General features: G+C 42.4%; 2 protein-coding genes across 4 annotated transcripts in view; one reads left to right on the top strand and one right to left on the bottom strand.

The window, feature by feature from the left end:
* DTNBP1 (dystrobrevin binding protein 1) overlaps positions 1-10,678 on the top strand; it is a 187,768-nt gene extending 177,090 nt beyond the window's left edge. For all 3 annotated transcript variants that reach the window (XM_069092444.1, XM_069092443.1, XM_069092441.1), the window contains 2 exons: positions 7,735-7,875; positions 10,229-10,678. In XM_069092444.1, the coding sequence (XP_068948545.1) occupies positions 7,735-7,875; positions 10,229-10,461 (374 nt within the window). In that variant the 3' untranslated portion in view covers positions 10,462-10,678. The remainder of the gene's footprint in view (positions 1-7,734; positions 7,876-10,228) is intronic.
* A 940-nt stretch (positions 10,679-11,618) lies between these two features.
* Positions 11,619-16,114, bottom strand: part of JARID2 (jumonji and AT-rich interaction domain containing 2) — a 334,505-nt gene continuing 330,009 nt past the window's right edge. Inside the window, exon 18 of the mRNA XM_069092440.1 lies at positions 11,619-13,758. Coding sequence (XP_068948541.1) covers positions 13,576-13,758 — 183 coding nt within the window. The 3' untranslated portion in view covers positions 11,619-13,575. The remainder of the gene's footprint in view (positions 13,759-16,114) is intronic.

The raw sequence follows: 16,114 nt of genomic DNA, 5'->3' as shown, positions 1-16,114 counted from the left end.
TATTTTGGTCTTTATTAATTTGTTTACTTTTAGTTTACAAGATTCATTACCACAATTTTCGCTCTCCTTTTAATAAGAACTAAACTAGCCAGAATATAGTGCTAACGAGGACCAGATCCTGGCATAAATCACTTCTGTGCTATGTATGCCCTAGCTGTAGACAGCAACCTTAGTGCTGCCTGTGCTCTTGCCAATATGTCACAAAGAGGAACTAGGCAAGAGGGTATAGATTAGTGCAAGGCTGTCAAGGCTCTTGGGAGAGCAATTCAGAGTACATGTCTCATGGTGGCCTAGAGTGGCCCTTCATGTAGGAAGGAAAGTAAAGGGAGCACAGTCATCATGGAAGCTAGCATGACTTTAATAATTTGGTATTAAGGGGCGGCCAGGTAGCACAGTGAGTAAGAGCACTGGCCCCAGTGTCGGGATGACATGTGGATCAAATCCGGGCTCAGACACCTACTACCCACCCAGAAACACCTGGCTGTGTAACCCTGAGCAAGTTACTTAACCCCAATTGCTTAGGGGCAGCCAGGTGGCTCAGCAAGTAAGAGCACCGGCTCCAGTGTCGGGATGACCCAGGGATCAAATCCGGGCTCAAATACTTAGAACCACACCCAGAAATAACTGGCTGTGTAACCTTGAGCAAGTTACTTAACCCCAATTGCTTTAATAAAAAAAAAATAGTTTGGTACTAACACACAAAAAGCTAAATGATGCCACTGCAACATGCAGGCAGCCTTTGTGTACATAGATTAGTTTGCTTTGAAATTCAGAAGTCAGGAAAGCAAATGTGTTTTTTCATGTTGAGGAAAATTGTGTTCCGCAAGCAGGACACTACGTGTCCCTGTTACATGGTCAACTGGTGAAATGTCAAAGGTGTCCTTTATTCTTCATTATGTCTGATCAGTGAACTAGAATTTACTAAATACCAGCACTGTGCTAGATATTAGGAATGCAAGGATCCAAAATGAAACTCCCTACCTTGAGGACCTGACATTGTATTAAGGAGAAGACATTACCAGAAGTGTGTTTAAAATATACACATGTAAAATAAGTGAAGTAAACTTTTGGAGGGAAGGATCAAGAATGTAACTCATTTTCTGACCATAAGTTTAGCAAAATCTATGTCAAAACAGTGTTACATTCATTGTGAGAGTGTCTGACACTCATTGCCAAAATCAGGTTTAATCACATTGCCCTTCTTTGACCACGTTGTGATCATCTTATGTTCTGCTCTAAATGTTCTTAAGAGACTTCCTTGGTGAGGCTGACTGGTTCTTTCAGAGATGTGATGAGAGCATAGTTGTGTTGGCCAAGGGGGGAGGGCGGGGAGAGGAATCTAGATCATGTGAGAGGGAGGTGTGTGTCTCCAGCGATCAGAGACCAGAACACATGCAGAATCTGAGCGAAAGAAACTTTTAGTCTTCTGATGAACAGTTCTGTGACAACTGACTGAAGAGAATAAGGAGAATGGAAATATCTCGACTCTATACAATCCAGCTGTATGTTATTGTTGCTTTTAAAAGCTTGATTTTGGGCAGTTCTAGCTGTTTCTGGCATAATTTCCTCAAATGTCAGATAGGATTGGTTAATGTATCTCAGCATGGAGGAATGACATTTTGTGGGGGGAGGTTTTTGGAGAACTGGAAAAAAAAAGCTAGCATTTATATAATGCCTACTATGTGCCAGGTACTGTGCCAGTCTGTTTACAAATATTACCTCATTTGATCCTCACAACAAGCCCGGGAGGTAGGTGCTATTGCTATCCCTATTTTATAGTTGAATAAATGGAGCCAAACAAAAGTAAAGTGACTTGCTCAAAATCACATAGCTATTATGTATCTGAGGCCAGATTTGAACTCGGGTTTTCCCTTACTCTGGGTCCAGAACTCTGTCTACTATATCACCAGCTGCCTGTGAAATTTTATCTTTAGGCTAGGGCAATTCTTAATTGAGAAACAGCCAGAAAGAACAAATGAGTCTTTAAAAAATTAGCTTAGAACTATTCTTTAAATGTCCTCATTTTGACAGTATAGGCTGCCCTTTCCTGGGGAAGATTTCCAAAGCTAAATGTGAAGAAATTTAATTAATTAGGAATAATCCAGAAATATATCACCATATTGAACAAGACATTTTAGTCATATACCATTAAGTGAAAAGTAGGCTGAATTTCTGTCACACACACACACACACACACACACCCATTTTGAAATTGAGACAAGGCTAGGAAAATTCTATTCAGAAGATGACTATTTTTAGAACCTTCTATATTTACTGAGAAAAGAAGGAAAGGGCTTAAAGCTGTACTTGGGTCACAGCGGAAGTTAGGCCGGTCAGTCCATGGAATGATAAAGCAGCCTTGCTCCCAGAGGTACTTGGTGACATGTGAGAGGGAGATTTGAGGGGATGGAAAACCAGACAAGGCCGTTACTTAAGAGCAGAGCCAGCCAAGCCGCAGTTCTTTTCCTAAGTACTTGCTTTGTGTTTTGTAGCCAGCCCATAATATAGGGTGTTTTGGTTATAAAGAACAACTACTCCAAGGACCAGGGGATCAAATCTTGTTCTGATTCCATTATCCCAACATTTACTCAAACTGACTCCTAAAGGTGTGACTTTCAAAAGAATTGGTGTGTAAGGAAGGTTACAAGAATATACTGAGGTTAGACATTGCTGGATTAAATTAACATAAGGGTATTTCAGTACAAATAGACATTATTAATTTTAAAGCTGAGATCATGTGATCCAACTCCCTTATTTTGCAAATGATGAAACTCGAACTCAGAGAGATACAGTGATTTATACAAATTATATAGTAATTTGGAGGCTGAGGTGGAACTAAAACCTAGTCATCCCATTTAGGGGCTCTTTTCTATAATACCACGCTGCAATAACTTTAGTTTTATACATAATATTGAAAGTCATAGAAAGCAAGGTGTTAAGTTACTCATATAATAAGATGACCCGATGTTAAAGGATGACAAAACAAATGGACTTAAAAAAAAATCTTCCTAACTTTACTGGATTATTATAGCTTTTATGAAAAGTGTTTATTTCATAAACCCAATCTACTAAAAAAGCTAATGTGTTAGATGATACATAGAATGTGAGAATTGTATGGTTGTGGAGCGTAGTAGCTGTGGTGAATAACTGAGTTCTTATTTAAAATCAAAGAATATGAAAATGATCGCTGTTTCTAGAGCATTTGTATAGTACAATTTAGAGAATTTCCAGAGTGCCTTTGGATTAGTAATGTTTTGGGATTTTTGCTTTTTAGAGGGGGGAAGGTAGGGCAATTGGGGTTAAGTGACTTGCCCAAGGTCACAAAGCTAGTTTTTGTGTTAAGTGTCTGAGGCTGGATTTGAACTCAGATCCTCCTGACTCCAGGGCCAGTGCTCTATTCACTGTGCCACCTAGCTGCCCCAGTGATTTTCTTAAATAACTTTTTGCAAAGTACTTAATTTGCTTTCTTTAAACCATTCAGGTCATTATTCAACACTTACTTATTGAGTGTTTGTGTGCCAGATACAGTATTAGAAAAGATAAATGAGATGAGAAATAACCCATGCTCTCAGAGAGTTTACATTTTGCTAGGAAAAAAAAAATATAGATAAAAGTGAATCCAGTATACATATGAATTAATTTTCAGAGAGGGTGGATAGCTGAGGCATTAAGAAGAGGCATGTGTAAGAGGTGGCACTTTCCCTGAGCCTGAAATAGAGATGGGGATTCCAAAAAACAGGAGTGAAGAGGAGAGGGGGTTGGGAGCATGGGAGCCAGGCCATTTGGAAAGGCCACATCCACTGAAACTTAGTAACTGCTTACAGTATGCCAGGGAATGTGTTAAGGGCTAGGGTTACAAAGAAAGGCAGAAAATACTCCCTGCCCTCAAGGAGCTTACAATCTCCAGATTGTAAGATGGTATGATGGCAGAGATGGTATGCAACCAACTATATACAAAATACATACATGCACAAGGAACACACTAAGATTAAGGAGGACTGGGAAATGCTTCTTGCAGAAGGTGGGACTTTAACTGAGGATTGCAGGAAGCCAAGAAGCCTGAGAGGCAGAGGTGAGGAGGGAGAGAGTTCCAGGCATTTGGAGCTGTAGTGTCATATATGAGGATCAGAAGTCACTGTCACTGCATCCTAGAGTATATGCAAGTCATGATGGTCTTTAAAAGCCAAACACTGGATTTTGCATTTGATTCTGGCAGTGATAGGGAGTCACTGGGGTAAACTGAATTGGGGGGCAGGGAAGGGGTGTTGAGGTGAAAGATTGACCATTGTTTAAGAAAGAACAATTTGACAGCTAAATGCAGGATGGATTGGAGTAGGGAGAGACTAATGGACTAATCCTTGTTCCCTACTTATCATACGCAGCAGGGACAGCAACCAGCAGGCTGTTGCAATAGGAGGTGATGAGGGCCTGCATGTGGGTGGTTATTGGGTGAGAGAAGAAAAGGGTGCATGTATGAGAGTGAGGTGTTCAGGGTAACATCTGGGTTAGGAGCCTGGGTGACTGGAGAGTTAAAAGCAGGATTTGAGGGGGAAGTTCAAGAGCTTAAGATTTTTATAGGGTGTCTAACGGGCAACTGGAGAGGAGAGACTGGGGGTTAGGGAGTCTTCCACATGGAGGTGACCATTGAAACTGGGGGTGCTAATAAGACCATCAAGTAAAATAGTAGGAAACAGAGGAAAAAGAAACGATGACCCAGGACAGCTTTATGACATTGGCCATGTTTGGGGAGCAGCAAGTTTGCTACAATACAAGGAGTCCAATTGGGAGGCTATTGCAGATGTCCACATGAAAGGAGATGAGGTCTCAGACTAGAGTCATCTTTGTTGTGGTGTACTTGGAGAGGAGAGGAATGCAAGGTGTATTGTGGAGAAAAGAATCAACAGGACTTGGCAGCTGACTGGATAGGGGGATTAAGGGAGAGTGAAGTCAATGACAACCTGTAGGTTGTAACTGAAGAGTGCCTTTGACAGTAGGTAACAGGGCAAAAGGGAGGGGTTTTGCGAGGGAAGATGATGAGCTCCATCTTGAATATGTGGAGTTTGAGAGGTCTGGCAGTCAGGGCTTTAGTTCCATGGAGAAACAGAGGCTGGAGATTTAGGTTGGGTTCCCCAGAGTTAGAACCTCTGAGAGCTGGAGGTCACCAGGAGAAAGAGGGCACAAGGCAGAGCTATGGAGGACACCACCACATAGGGAATGGGGCAAGGATGATACCTTCCTGAGGGGCAGCTAGGAGAGAAGGGGACCATGAAAACCCAGGCAGAGAATGCCCCAGGAGGAGATGGTCAGCGGCATCAGTGCTGCGGTGAAGCAGAGGATCGGGATGGAGGAAGGGGAGCCCTCCTAGCGAGTGGGGTTACAGGCCAGATTCAGAGGCTCCGAGGAGTGAGAGTGGGAGGATCACAGAAGTGCCTGTTCTTCCCTGGTATTTTGACTGTGAAAGGGTAGAGAGACATCGGAAAAGCAGCACCTGAGAAGCAATGAGAGCAACTGAGTGTTCTTTCAGGTTAGAGAAGAGCTTGGCGTGTCCGTAGGGATGGAGCCAGAAATCAACAGAGGGACATACTGCAAAAAATAGAGGAGGGGATAGGCTTGGCCTTGGCATGAGGGCAGAGCAAAGGAAGCAACCATGAATCATTTTGTTTTGCTTTAATTATTTAAGGTATAGAATTGATTTCCACTCCTATGCTGTTAATAACTTATTTATTGTTATTACCATATTAGGGAAGGAAAACTGGAGAGCCAAGAATGGTCAGCTGGTATAAATGTAAGGAACGAGGATTAGTCCATTAGGACTTATTTGCGTACGCTTAGACAAGTCGCCTAACTTTAAAGTGAGGGGGTTGAGCTCGGTGACCACAGATACTTTCGAGTGAAATCTATGATCCAGGGTTTGCTTTGTTGTCACTGTTCTGCATCTGGACATGCTCCAGCTATGGAGCTCGAACCCAGGTTTTCCCAACTCCGAGACTGGTGCTTTTGTCTGGGGTCATTGTAAGCAAGTCACAACCTCTCAGTGCATCTCAGAGCACTCCCCAAGGCTTTAATGTGCAGGACTGCTGCTCAGTTGTATGGGTAGAGGGGATTTCCTTTACCAAGGGGATCACAGGCCCAAAGCAATGAAGAAAGAAAAAAGAGGAAAAATTAAAAGGTGCATTTATAGTTCTGAAGAGATTTTTCTAGTAAAGACTGTCAATGAGGTTGAGCCCCTACTTTAAATGACTTTTTAAAATTACAATTAACACACACTAATGAAGCAAAATCATTTACTTGGTAGGCAGTGATAATTGTAGTAAATTAGACCTTAAATAAGTGAGATGGTGAGGGCTGATGACAGACATGTAAACCTCACTAATGAATTTGCTGCTGTTTTGTCAGATTCTGGCCCAAAGTGCACTTGGTATACCACCTCAAAGTGTTCAATCCTCATAAAAATCATATTTTAAATAATTAATAATACATGGCCCTGGAGTGATGTGTCACTGTGAATATTCACTGTGCTCTTCTGAGAGCTAGATCTTTCTCAGAACTAGATTTAAACTTCTTCCAATCTCCTCTGAATATGCTTTTCAGCATAGTTGGATCCTCAGGTCCAGAGGGGGCGCTTCTCCCGTTTCCTATGCCTTGGCACAAATGAAGGGACCCAGTTCCTAGGGATTTGGGAGGGAAGGTGGTCGTTTGCTAGGCTGTTGTCTTGGTTGTCAAAGGGCTATTGCTGAAGCCAGCACTTCCTAACCTTTTTGTGTCTCATGGCCCCCTCCTCAGAATAACATTTTTAAATGCATAAAAATACACAGAATACAATAATTCTAAGTTGCCAAAATATGCATTTTTTAAATACAAGTTCACAGATCCCAGGTTTACCTTCAGAGTCCATTGTCAAGACTCCTTGCTAAGCTTCATTATTTTCTGATTTAACCACAGGAAGCCAAACCAGAGGGATGTTAGAATTGGAAACTAGGTTCTTTTATGTAATTACTATCTAAGAAAATCCTAAACATACTTGTGAAGGTTGAAGAGATGAGAATATGACCAGAGATCCTGCTCCAATCTAGAGAGAATGAGGAGGTTCTTCTTGGCCCAGAGTGTCCCACATTTAAAAAAACAAACAGAACCCCTTACTGAGAATTCCCTGGATCTGCGCCTTGTTTTGTGCTGAGAACTTGACAGCTTCCTGGCTCCAGAAAGAGCACCTGTAACTTAGCTGGGACTTCCTGCTGTTTTTGTACTACGGGATCCCTGTGTTGTCATTAGCTGGCCATTTTGACAAGGACTGTTCCAAGTCAAATTTTATCTGAAATGGTAGAAGAGAGACTGGCTGATGTAAAGGCCTGCTGATGCAACCCTTCTGCCAAAGGACAGGAGACGTGTTCTCTGCATATGGCTCTCCAGTACTTCCTGGCCTGGCAGAAATTGAGTACAGACTTAGCCTCCAGCTGCAAATCGACAAAACATGAATATTTTATTTCATTGAATTGAATTAAAAACCAAATTGGTTCAGCATAAGCAGATGAGATTCTTCTTTGAAAGGTGACCAGTAACAAGGACTGCCCTTTGGGGGCTGATTTGTGGAGCAGGTTGTTTCTTTGCAGCTGCCTTGCTTTCAGGTAAGGCTAATGCAGCACAAACTCTAGGTCTGTAGCCAACAGTGACCTTGTACATGGCTTTAAGTGTTCTCTTCAGTCACTGTGCTTCATTTTCATTGTTTGTTTGCAGAGCCCATAGGCAGCATGTCTTCCATGGAAGTGAATGTGGATCTGCTGGAACAGATGGACCTGATGGATGTGTCTGATCAGGAGGCCCTCGATGTCTTTCTGAGCTCAGGAGGAGAAGACAGTGTGCTCTCTCCAGGACTAGGTAGGAGCCAGACATTGGAGACCTGGATGGAGGGCATTCATTCCCCACCCAAATGAAACTGGATCAGTCTCATTGTTGGCATGCATATTTTTTCTTCAAAAAGCTGTTTTTGTTCATTTTCCATTTTTAAGATGCCAGTTTACAATTTGGGCTTTGCTTTGGCTTTAGTACAATAAGGTGAGTTTGGATTGGCTTAGAAACCAGTTACCCTTTGCAGTTGTCCCAAAACTATTGGGCTAATTGGTTGTAATGTGTAAATGGCATTCTTCTCCCAAAGGAATAGGTGTCTTAGAGGGCAAGTGAGACTGCTGAGAACAATCCTTTGTTCACCTTCCTCTCTTTTCTCAATGGATTATTTCTTCATAGTTTGGGGGAGGTCATTTGGAGGCTGTTCTCTCAAGGGCTTCCCTTCATGCACACAGAGAGACAGAGACACACACACCCATGCTCACTTGCTGTCTCAAGGTGTCCCCATAGCTTCTTGAGCAGTTGTGTGTAAAGCACAGGTATCTGCAAGTCAGGTTTCTAGAGGTTGGGTACATTTTTTTTTTTAAACGCAAGTACCCAGCACTCCACAGCAACCACCTCTCAGAGCCTCCTTGAAACTGTTAACAGTCTACACAATTAACATTTTAAAACAGCTAAAATTTTGAGGTGAAAAAGCAAAAACTTTTAACTTTTCCAATGAGCTATTTATGAAGCTAGAGCTTAAGTCGGGAATAGAGACTGACCCCAACCAGCCATGGGACACCACAACAGCTGTTTAGCTATTCTTATATGCGTAAAGACCAAGCAGGCTCCCCAAGTAGGATATTATATTGAGATTAGTGTCCAGCCAGACCATGGTCAGCAGCGTGATATTCATGACACTCAAGTTCATATGCACCCTTTTTTTAACGATTAAGGCAGCAAAGCCGGGTGGGTTTTCAGTTATCCTTAGAGCCAGAATACAGCTTGCTTACTTTGCAGAGAGTCTAACCTATAGAGGGAGTCACACAGTTTAGTAAATCCCAAAGCCTAGACTAGGAACCCATATCCACATCCTAAAAGCACTGGATTGGAGGATCCATTCTATTATACTGGGTCTCCCTTTACTATCATTCTGCTGAAGAAGTGCCTACTTTTTTCCCCCAAATCCACTTATGAAATCTGGCGTTCATTGCTGCTGCTTAAAAAACAGCAGCCAGGTAAGTGGTGGGAGTTACCTCCCTGTCTAGATTTCTCATATTAGAAGAGAGCTCAAGTCATTGTTTAACACCCTCATTTTAGCTCCAACCCTTCCCCCAGTCTGTGAGATAGTGGAGCTGGACGGCACTAACCTACCTGATGATGGCTTAGCATTTTCAGCTTCATTTTAGCAGGTTCCACCACTTGTTCTTGTCCATGAGAAGATGTGGGCACCAGAACTGATTCTAGTTTCCCATGTTAAACCAGGAAATGAAGGCAAAGATAGCAGATCTCCTCCCACCCCATCAGGTCTATGCCTATAGGTACACGCATTCTTTATTTAACATGACACATTTTTAACACTCATGTACATTGGTGTTGAACCATTCATTCCTGAGTGTGATCTAAAAACGAGTGTTCTTTGCTTGGGCTGAAGGTTATTAGTACCTGGGATACAAGCTGAGAAAGGGACTTGAAAAAATATAATGAACATTCCATTTTTATGAAGAGGTCCTCTAAGGGGCCAGAGCACATCATCCTTTTCAAGACTGCAGATCTTTTTGGATTCCCAGAGTCCCGTGTTTCTGTTTCTTTGGCCATCACTAACTTGTTGGGTGGCACATGACAACTTTTTACTCAAAGCTGTAGGGAAAAAAATGGCTGACATTTGTCTTAAGTTCATAATAAAAAAGAACATTTAAGGGATTTATTTTTTGTTTTTTTCCAAGGCAGGCTGAGTATTCTTTGTGGTAGAGTGCTAGAGTCCAAAAGACCTGGACACTTATTTGCTGTGTGGCCAATAACAAATACTTCAGCTCTGACCTTTAGTTTACTTACTTGGAAAACACTTCTATTACCTATAGCACAGGGCTGTTAAAGATCCAATGAGATAATAGAATATAATCATAATTATAACCATTACATATATTATAAAGGCCAGACTTTGAAACATGACACACACTTGAGTTGTTAGTATTGCAAATGTCTATCACAACCAGGTGCCCAGCAGTGACTAGAGGTGAGGACAGCATTGACAATGGTCAGGAGTGACCAGACCCACGTGACAGGTAATGAGCCAGCTGATAGCCCAGGACACTCCAGGAAGAAAAGCTCCCAGCACATAGGCAGCAGCACTTTCCCTCTGGTGAATTTAAGTTACCTTTTCTTCTGCTGCTCTTTTTTGCAGGGCCTGATTCCAGTACCTGTCAGAATGAAATAAGCCTTGAGGTTCCCAACTATCCTGCATCTCGAAGCAAACTGTCTTCCTTATCCTCAGTCTGCACTGACTCTGCCACCCAGGAGAACAGTGAAAGTGGAGAGTCCCCTGTTGTCCAGTCTGATGAGGAAGAAGTCCAAGTGGACACTGCTCTGGCAACTATAAAGGCCAGGTCAGATGTCAGTGATGAAAGTGACTCTTAAACTCCATGAAACCTGGCCTTCGTTCTTTGACTACACAGTATTTTCAATGAAGACGGCTCAAGTTTTGACCAGATAGCCTGCCTGAAGTAATTTGTTTTATGGGGATACTAGACTTTTATAAAATTGCCAATAATGAGTGGGAGTTGCCTAAAAGCACAGTTTTCTCTAACAGAATTTAAGAACTTTGAGCATTATTAAACTTTGTACAGCAAATAAATTCTGAAGCGTAGTCCTTTTTTCTGTGTATTTGTTATACATTAGAAATAATTCCAAACATACAAGGTCTTAAAAAATATATTTCCTTTTGGTGAGCCTGAAAAGCCTATACTTTGAAAGTGGGTGGCACCTAAATTACTTGCCAATTTAAGGGAACCGCCAAAATGCAGGTGTCAGCCATGCTACCCTAGAGGGAATTTTACTTTACCAATTACTCAATAAGATGGCTATCAGCTCAAAATAGAATGGATTTGACACTCACCCAAACCATTCTGTACAATTCTTGTACATTCTGTACAAGGGTACGAGGTCTGCTTTTAACATAGTACTATTAGGCCCACAGGAGCAGACACGAACCTAAAACCAAAGTACCCCTGCCTCCCATCCTCGTATGCCCCCCCCCCGCAATCTCCTTAACTTCTTCAGCAAGGAAAAAAAAGTGGAGGAAAAGTAACTGGCACTGAAGGTGATGGGGGGTGGTGTACAGCTACCAACCTCGAACTCAACTCGGAGGTCCTAGGCCTGAGAGAAGTAAACGTCTCAGCTCGTGCCTCTGCTGCCTTCACAGGTTGTGTGTGGGACGATGGGAAGCTGACTTACTGAAAGGAAGGCAGGCAAATGGCAAAGCAGTGAATTCAAGAACAAAGAGCGACGGCAGGAGAGGGGTGGAGATGACACAGCCCTCCCCAGGCCTGCCTTCTAGATAGTGTGGCTCACAGTGGGAACCACACATTTCATCTCTCGCTGGCCACGTGAAAAGACTGAATTTTAAACCTCAGCCAGGGACTGGAGAATAAAGACAGGGCTGCTCTCTTCTCTACAATTTCTATTTTTCTACCATGGGTCATGAGGGGCAAGAATGGCAGAGAGGAGACAGTGCCCTCTGTGAGGCAGGAAAAGAGCTCGCTCCACTCACTCATCTTCCACAAGACAGACAAATGTCCAAAAAACTGTTTTTATTATTAAACCTTGTAGTACAAACCTGAAAAGTAAACAAAAAAAAACTGGCAATAAACAACAATGAAGTCTTTCCTTCCAAGGAAAGAGAGCAGAGCAGCGCTAATAAATTAAATGTCCAACTGTAAGCCATAGTCAGAAGTTTACTGTCAAAAAGAGGGGAAAAGTACACAGCAAGGCCATAAAAACCGGACAACCACATTGGAAAACACTCAACTTGTTTATGTTATTGTTCAATATTCCAAAAACAGTTCAGTCTTCTGCAACAACAACCAACAAATTGTATTCTAGGACTTCCCTGACAAGTCCCCACTGACAAGCTCAGTGTGAGGTGGGTAGCTACGGTCTTGTTGAACTCAATTATGAAACAGAGGACAGCTTGTGAAAAGTTTCCCTTCTTTATTCCACACAGACTGTACACACAACCAGCAGAGGGCGACAGCTACTCCATGATGATTTTTCGTTGTTGTTCAGTGACGTAAGCAGCACTTATATAAATGTTACAAGAAAAACCCTGTAAGCATCCAGTCCAATCCAACCGATGAAGAAACGGAAACGTAAGGCTTTTCTTCATCTTGTCCCTTTGCCGCCCTTCCCACCCTCCCCACCAAGAAAAAAGGCTCAAGTATTTAAAACAATTTACAGGCATATGTACAAAAAGGGATGGGATTTCTTGTGTGTGTTTGTGTTTTGTGTGTGTGTGTATGTGTGTGTGTTTTGTTCTGTTTTGTTACAACATACAGGAAAAAAAACAGACAGGATGAGCGCAGATGCATTTTCACATTCAAAAACAACTATGCAGGCCTCCTAGTGGCTCTAAATGTGATCACAGAGATGAAACCAACTCAGAAAGGAAAGGGTTAATGCTGACTTGTGTAAAGATGTGAAACAACCACAGCCGGGGGATGAAATGGAATGTCAGAAAGATTGCACGTCTATGACAAGGAAGCACTTAGGGCTTCAATCGTTTTTTTTTCCTTTTTTTTTTTTTTTTTTTAGGATGCTTTTGAAGGGTTGGGGGTTTTTTTTTTTTTTTTTTTTTTTTTTTTTTTTGATAAAGTAGCCAACAGCACCAAAAAAATAACAGAATGGATTTCCTAATGAAATCAGGCACAGTTTTCCCTCACATGACCCCTCCAAGGTAGGCAGTCTTTCTTCTCTCTCTCTCTCTCCCTCTTTTTTTTTTTTCCCTTAAACAGATGCATAGTGATGTGCTGGTAAAAGAACCTCGTCACTCCAAATCTCATCATTTTGCCTATGGTTAGGAAATAAAGTCCACCTTCAGCTGCCATAACCTCCCAAAGAAAAAGAATGGGCATCATCCAAATAAAAAAATGACAAAACTCATCTCGCACACGACAGAAAAAAAGACAGCCAAAGTAAAGCAACTTCTTTCAAGTTTTTGTTGTCTCCTATCCCCTTTCTCTCTAGAAAATCTGCTCACATGACTGGAGAACAAATTATAAAATACATCAAACTTCAACCTATTAAAAATGGGTTAAAAGTCTTTTTTACCCACAGTTATGAAAAAAAATTAAAACAAACAAAAAAAAAAAACAAAATCCCCCAGAAAAAAAACACAAACCCCACCAAAAAAAAAAACCCCAAAAAACAAACCAATCCAACAACAAAAAAACAAAAACAAATAAAGGCTTTTGCTTAGCCAAAGGGGTGATACAAATTAATATCTCAGCCCCTCAAGGGTTTTAAAACAGTGAATATACGGCCGTTTCCAAAAATCCAACTGCCGTATCTAACTATCCTAAGTACAAAAAAAATTTCAACAATTTAATGCTAAAACAAAATTAGTTCTCTAAAACCAGAAGAAAATCTTCTTTAGAGCTAGTGCAAAGACAGCTTGTATTCTACAGCAAGTACTCCAAACTAGGATATAATAATTACAAAAAAATATATATAAATCGACAATGAGTGTTGGCATCTTCATGATGAGTTTGAAGCACTTTTGGATGAACTGGAGGGTGAAAGCCTAGATGATGGCACATCCACTGTCGCTCTCTTGCGGGGTCCTCTTTTTGGTGTAGGCTTGCTGATACAGTTCTCAATGCTGCCATTTTTCCCAGATACCTTCCCACAAATCTGATTGACCAGACTGATAATTTGTTCCTGTTTGGGAGGAAAAGGAGAGGAGGAAATTAACATAGCTGGGAAAATCCTGTCCCTTTCCCTTGCTTCCTGGGCCTAACAGCACTCAGGCAGCAAAGGCAGTGGGTGTGGCCTCCAGGTGGGTGGGCCCCACCAGGAGGGAGAGTCCCCCCAGAAAGGCTGATGCCAGAGGAGACCAACCAAACATGTGGCACAACTCCCAAACAGAAACTGATGGGAAGACTTGCCAGAGAAAGGCAGAAAGGAACATTGAAATGCCTCACCAGGAAGGAAGGTAGCCAAGTTAGAGGGCAGAGACATTACTGACTTCAAGGCTGCCTATCCTTTAGTCAAAGCATGACAAACAAAGCTACATGACTCAATGTTTACCTTAAAAATGGATGGCAATCCTGTCTGAACACTTGAATAAAGGCAAAAGGACAGCCCAAAGCACTACATGACACTAACTCATTCTGGTTGATCTGGGACTGAGTTGTGAGACACTGCAGCCAAAACCTATGTATGTTAAGATGAGGAGTAGTCTATGTGACAAATGTTAGGCTTAGGAATCAAGACCAGCCTTTGGCTCAGTCTTCTTCACAATAGTCATTTTAAAGTTGAAACAAAGGAAGATGAATCTTCTTAGCTTACACGAAGTCATTTTTACTGGATGGCTAGGTTTACACAGCTGGTCAAACCAGCAACATCTAAACACCAATTCACAGAATTAGAAGCCTCCAAAACAATCATAAATTTAGGGCTAGCTACCTCACTTGGTTACTCAGAGATGGCCCACAAAACACTTTGCCAAACCTCACACACATCAACTGTGCTCTCACCACCTTTCACCCAGAAGGATAAAGGCAATGGAGTGAACCAAACTAATGTCCTCTCTCATGCACTGAGAGGCAGCCATTGGCAGGATCAATCTAATATTTCAAACAGATTTTGCTAAAGAGAAGGGTCAAAGGGGAATTCAATCAATAGTCATTAAGCACTAGCAACACAAATGTAGGACTGGTTACTGTAAGTTAATTTCTAAGAGTCAAAAGCTAGCTCTGAGTCAGCAGGATGGTTTCAGGGACCCTTGGAATGTGGTGTGATGGTCTCTAACTTATCTAAAATGACTCTGTTCTCCTTCCCTGTTACCAGATTGTCATGGGAAAGGATGCCCTGGTCGGGGTCAGCCATATGTAGAGGTGAAGCTTCCTCTGACCTATGTCCTCTGAGTGCCTGAACACCCCTGCAGATGCAGGCCTCGAGGATGCCAAGGTCATTCCCTACACACTCACTTCTTCCTTCATTATCATGAAACCTGGAAGACGCAAGCTCCAATCCCAGGGGCTGATTTTGAAGTCTTTCTGTCCTCCCAGGTATAGTGAAGACACACTGTAGTTACATAGGTGTGATGCCATCTCTACCTCTCCTATCCCCAAGAAAAACAATAAATTCTTAACTCTAACTAGGTAATATCCAGATACTAGGCCTCTTACTGTGGCAAGACCTTATCTAAGGGACACGTACTTCACCTTCGGGATGTACCTCCTATCTGGTCAGGTCCCTGAGACCAGAACAAGAAGGTATTTACCAACTAAGATGAAAAATGAAATCTCCCTACTTCTCCCACTGCTGGCTTCTTAGTGTCTAGAGGAAAAAAAGATAGGCTGACATTGCTGATAAGTTCAATTTCCACACCTGTCCCTTTGCCACCATGCCTCAACAACCTTTCCTCATTTGGTGTTTTTACTTTGATGGGTCCTTATCACCCAGTCCAGTTCCTGGCTGCTGCTGTCCACCAGCACACAAATTATCTCCCATCTTTCCTCATGGAATTCAGAACCTGGCTCGAGTCTTCCCCTCTGCTCCCATGCCTACCTTCATACTAGGCTAACACAGAGTATACCTGTCTACCTACATACTCTCATAGACTTGTTAGTGAGATACCAAAGCCTCTCAGCTCATCAGCATCCCCACCTCCCATAGCTTTACTCCACCTCAGCCATCCACAGGGATGGAAGCAGTATGAGGAGTTCAGGGAGGGCTAGCACCTCTGGGGCAAGGGCTGCTCATCCCCTCTGCTGTCCAACAAGTCACCCAACTCTTATCTGTGGCTCCCAGAAGGTGCATCATGTACAGTGGCCAGACCTGGCAGATCGCCTTGCAGACAGGCCTCAGACCCCCTGGGGAGTTAGGGCGACGTCCACCCCAAAGATGTGGACTGGGCAGATGAGAACAATTGGCTCCAGCAGCCATGAAGTCACACAACCCACGTCGTCACTGGCTGTCTTCAAACACAGGATGAACCAAAATAATCCAACAGATCTGCATACCTTAAATCTCACTGTCACTCAACCATTATACTACATCCAGGACCCTG

Source organism: Petaurus breviceps, unplaced genomic scaffold (genome assembly GCF_028583685.1).
Source record: "Petaurus breviceps papuanus isolate PSGF00001 unplaced genomic scaffold, PetGlider_PUasm1.0 190, whole genome shotgun sequence".
Classification (NCBI taxonomy): Eukaryota; Metazoa; Chordata; class Mammalia; order Diprotodontia; family Petauridae; genus Petaurus; species Petaurus breviceps.
The sequence above is the reverse complement of the archived record's forward strand: the minus strand, read 5'-3'. Positions and strand labels throughout refer to the sequence as shown.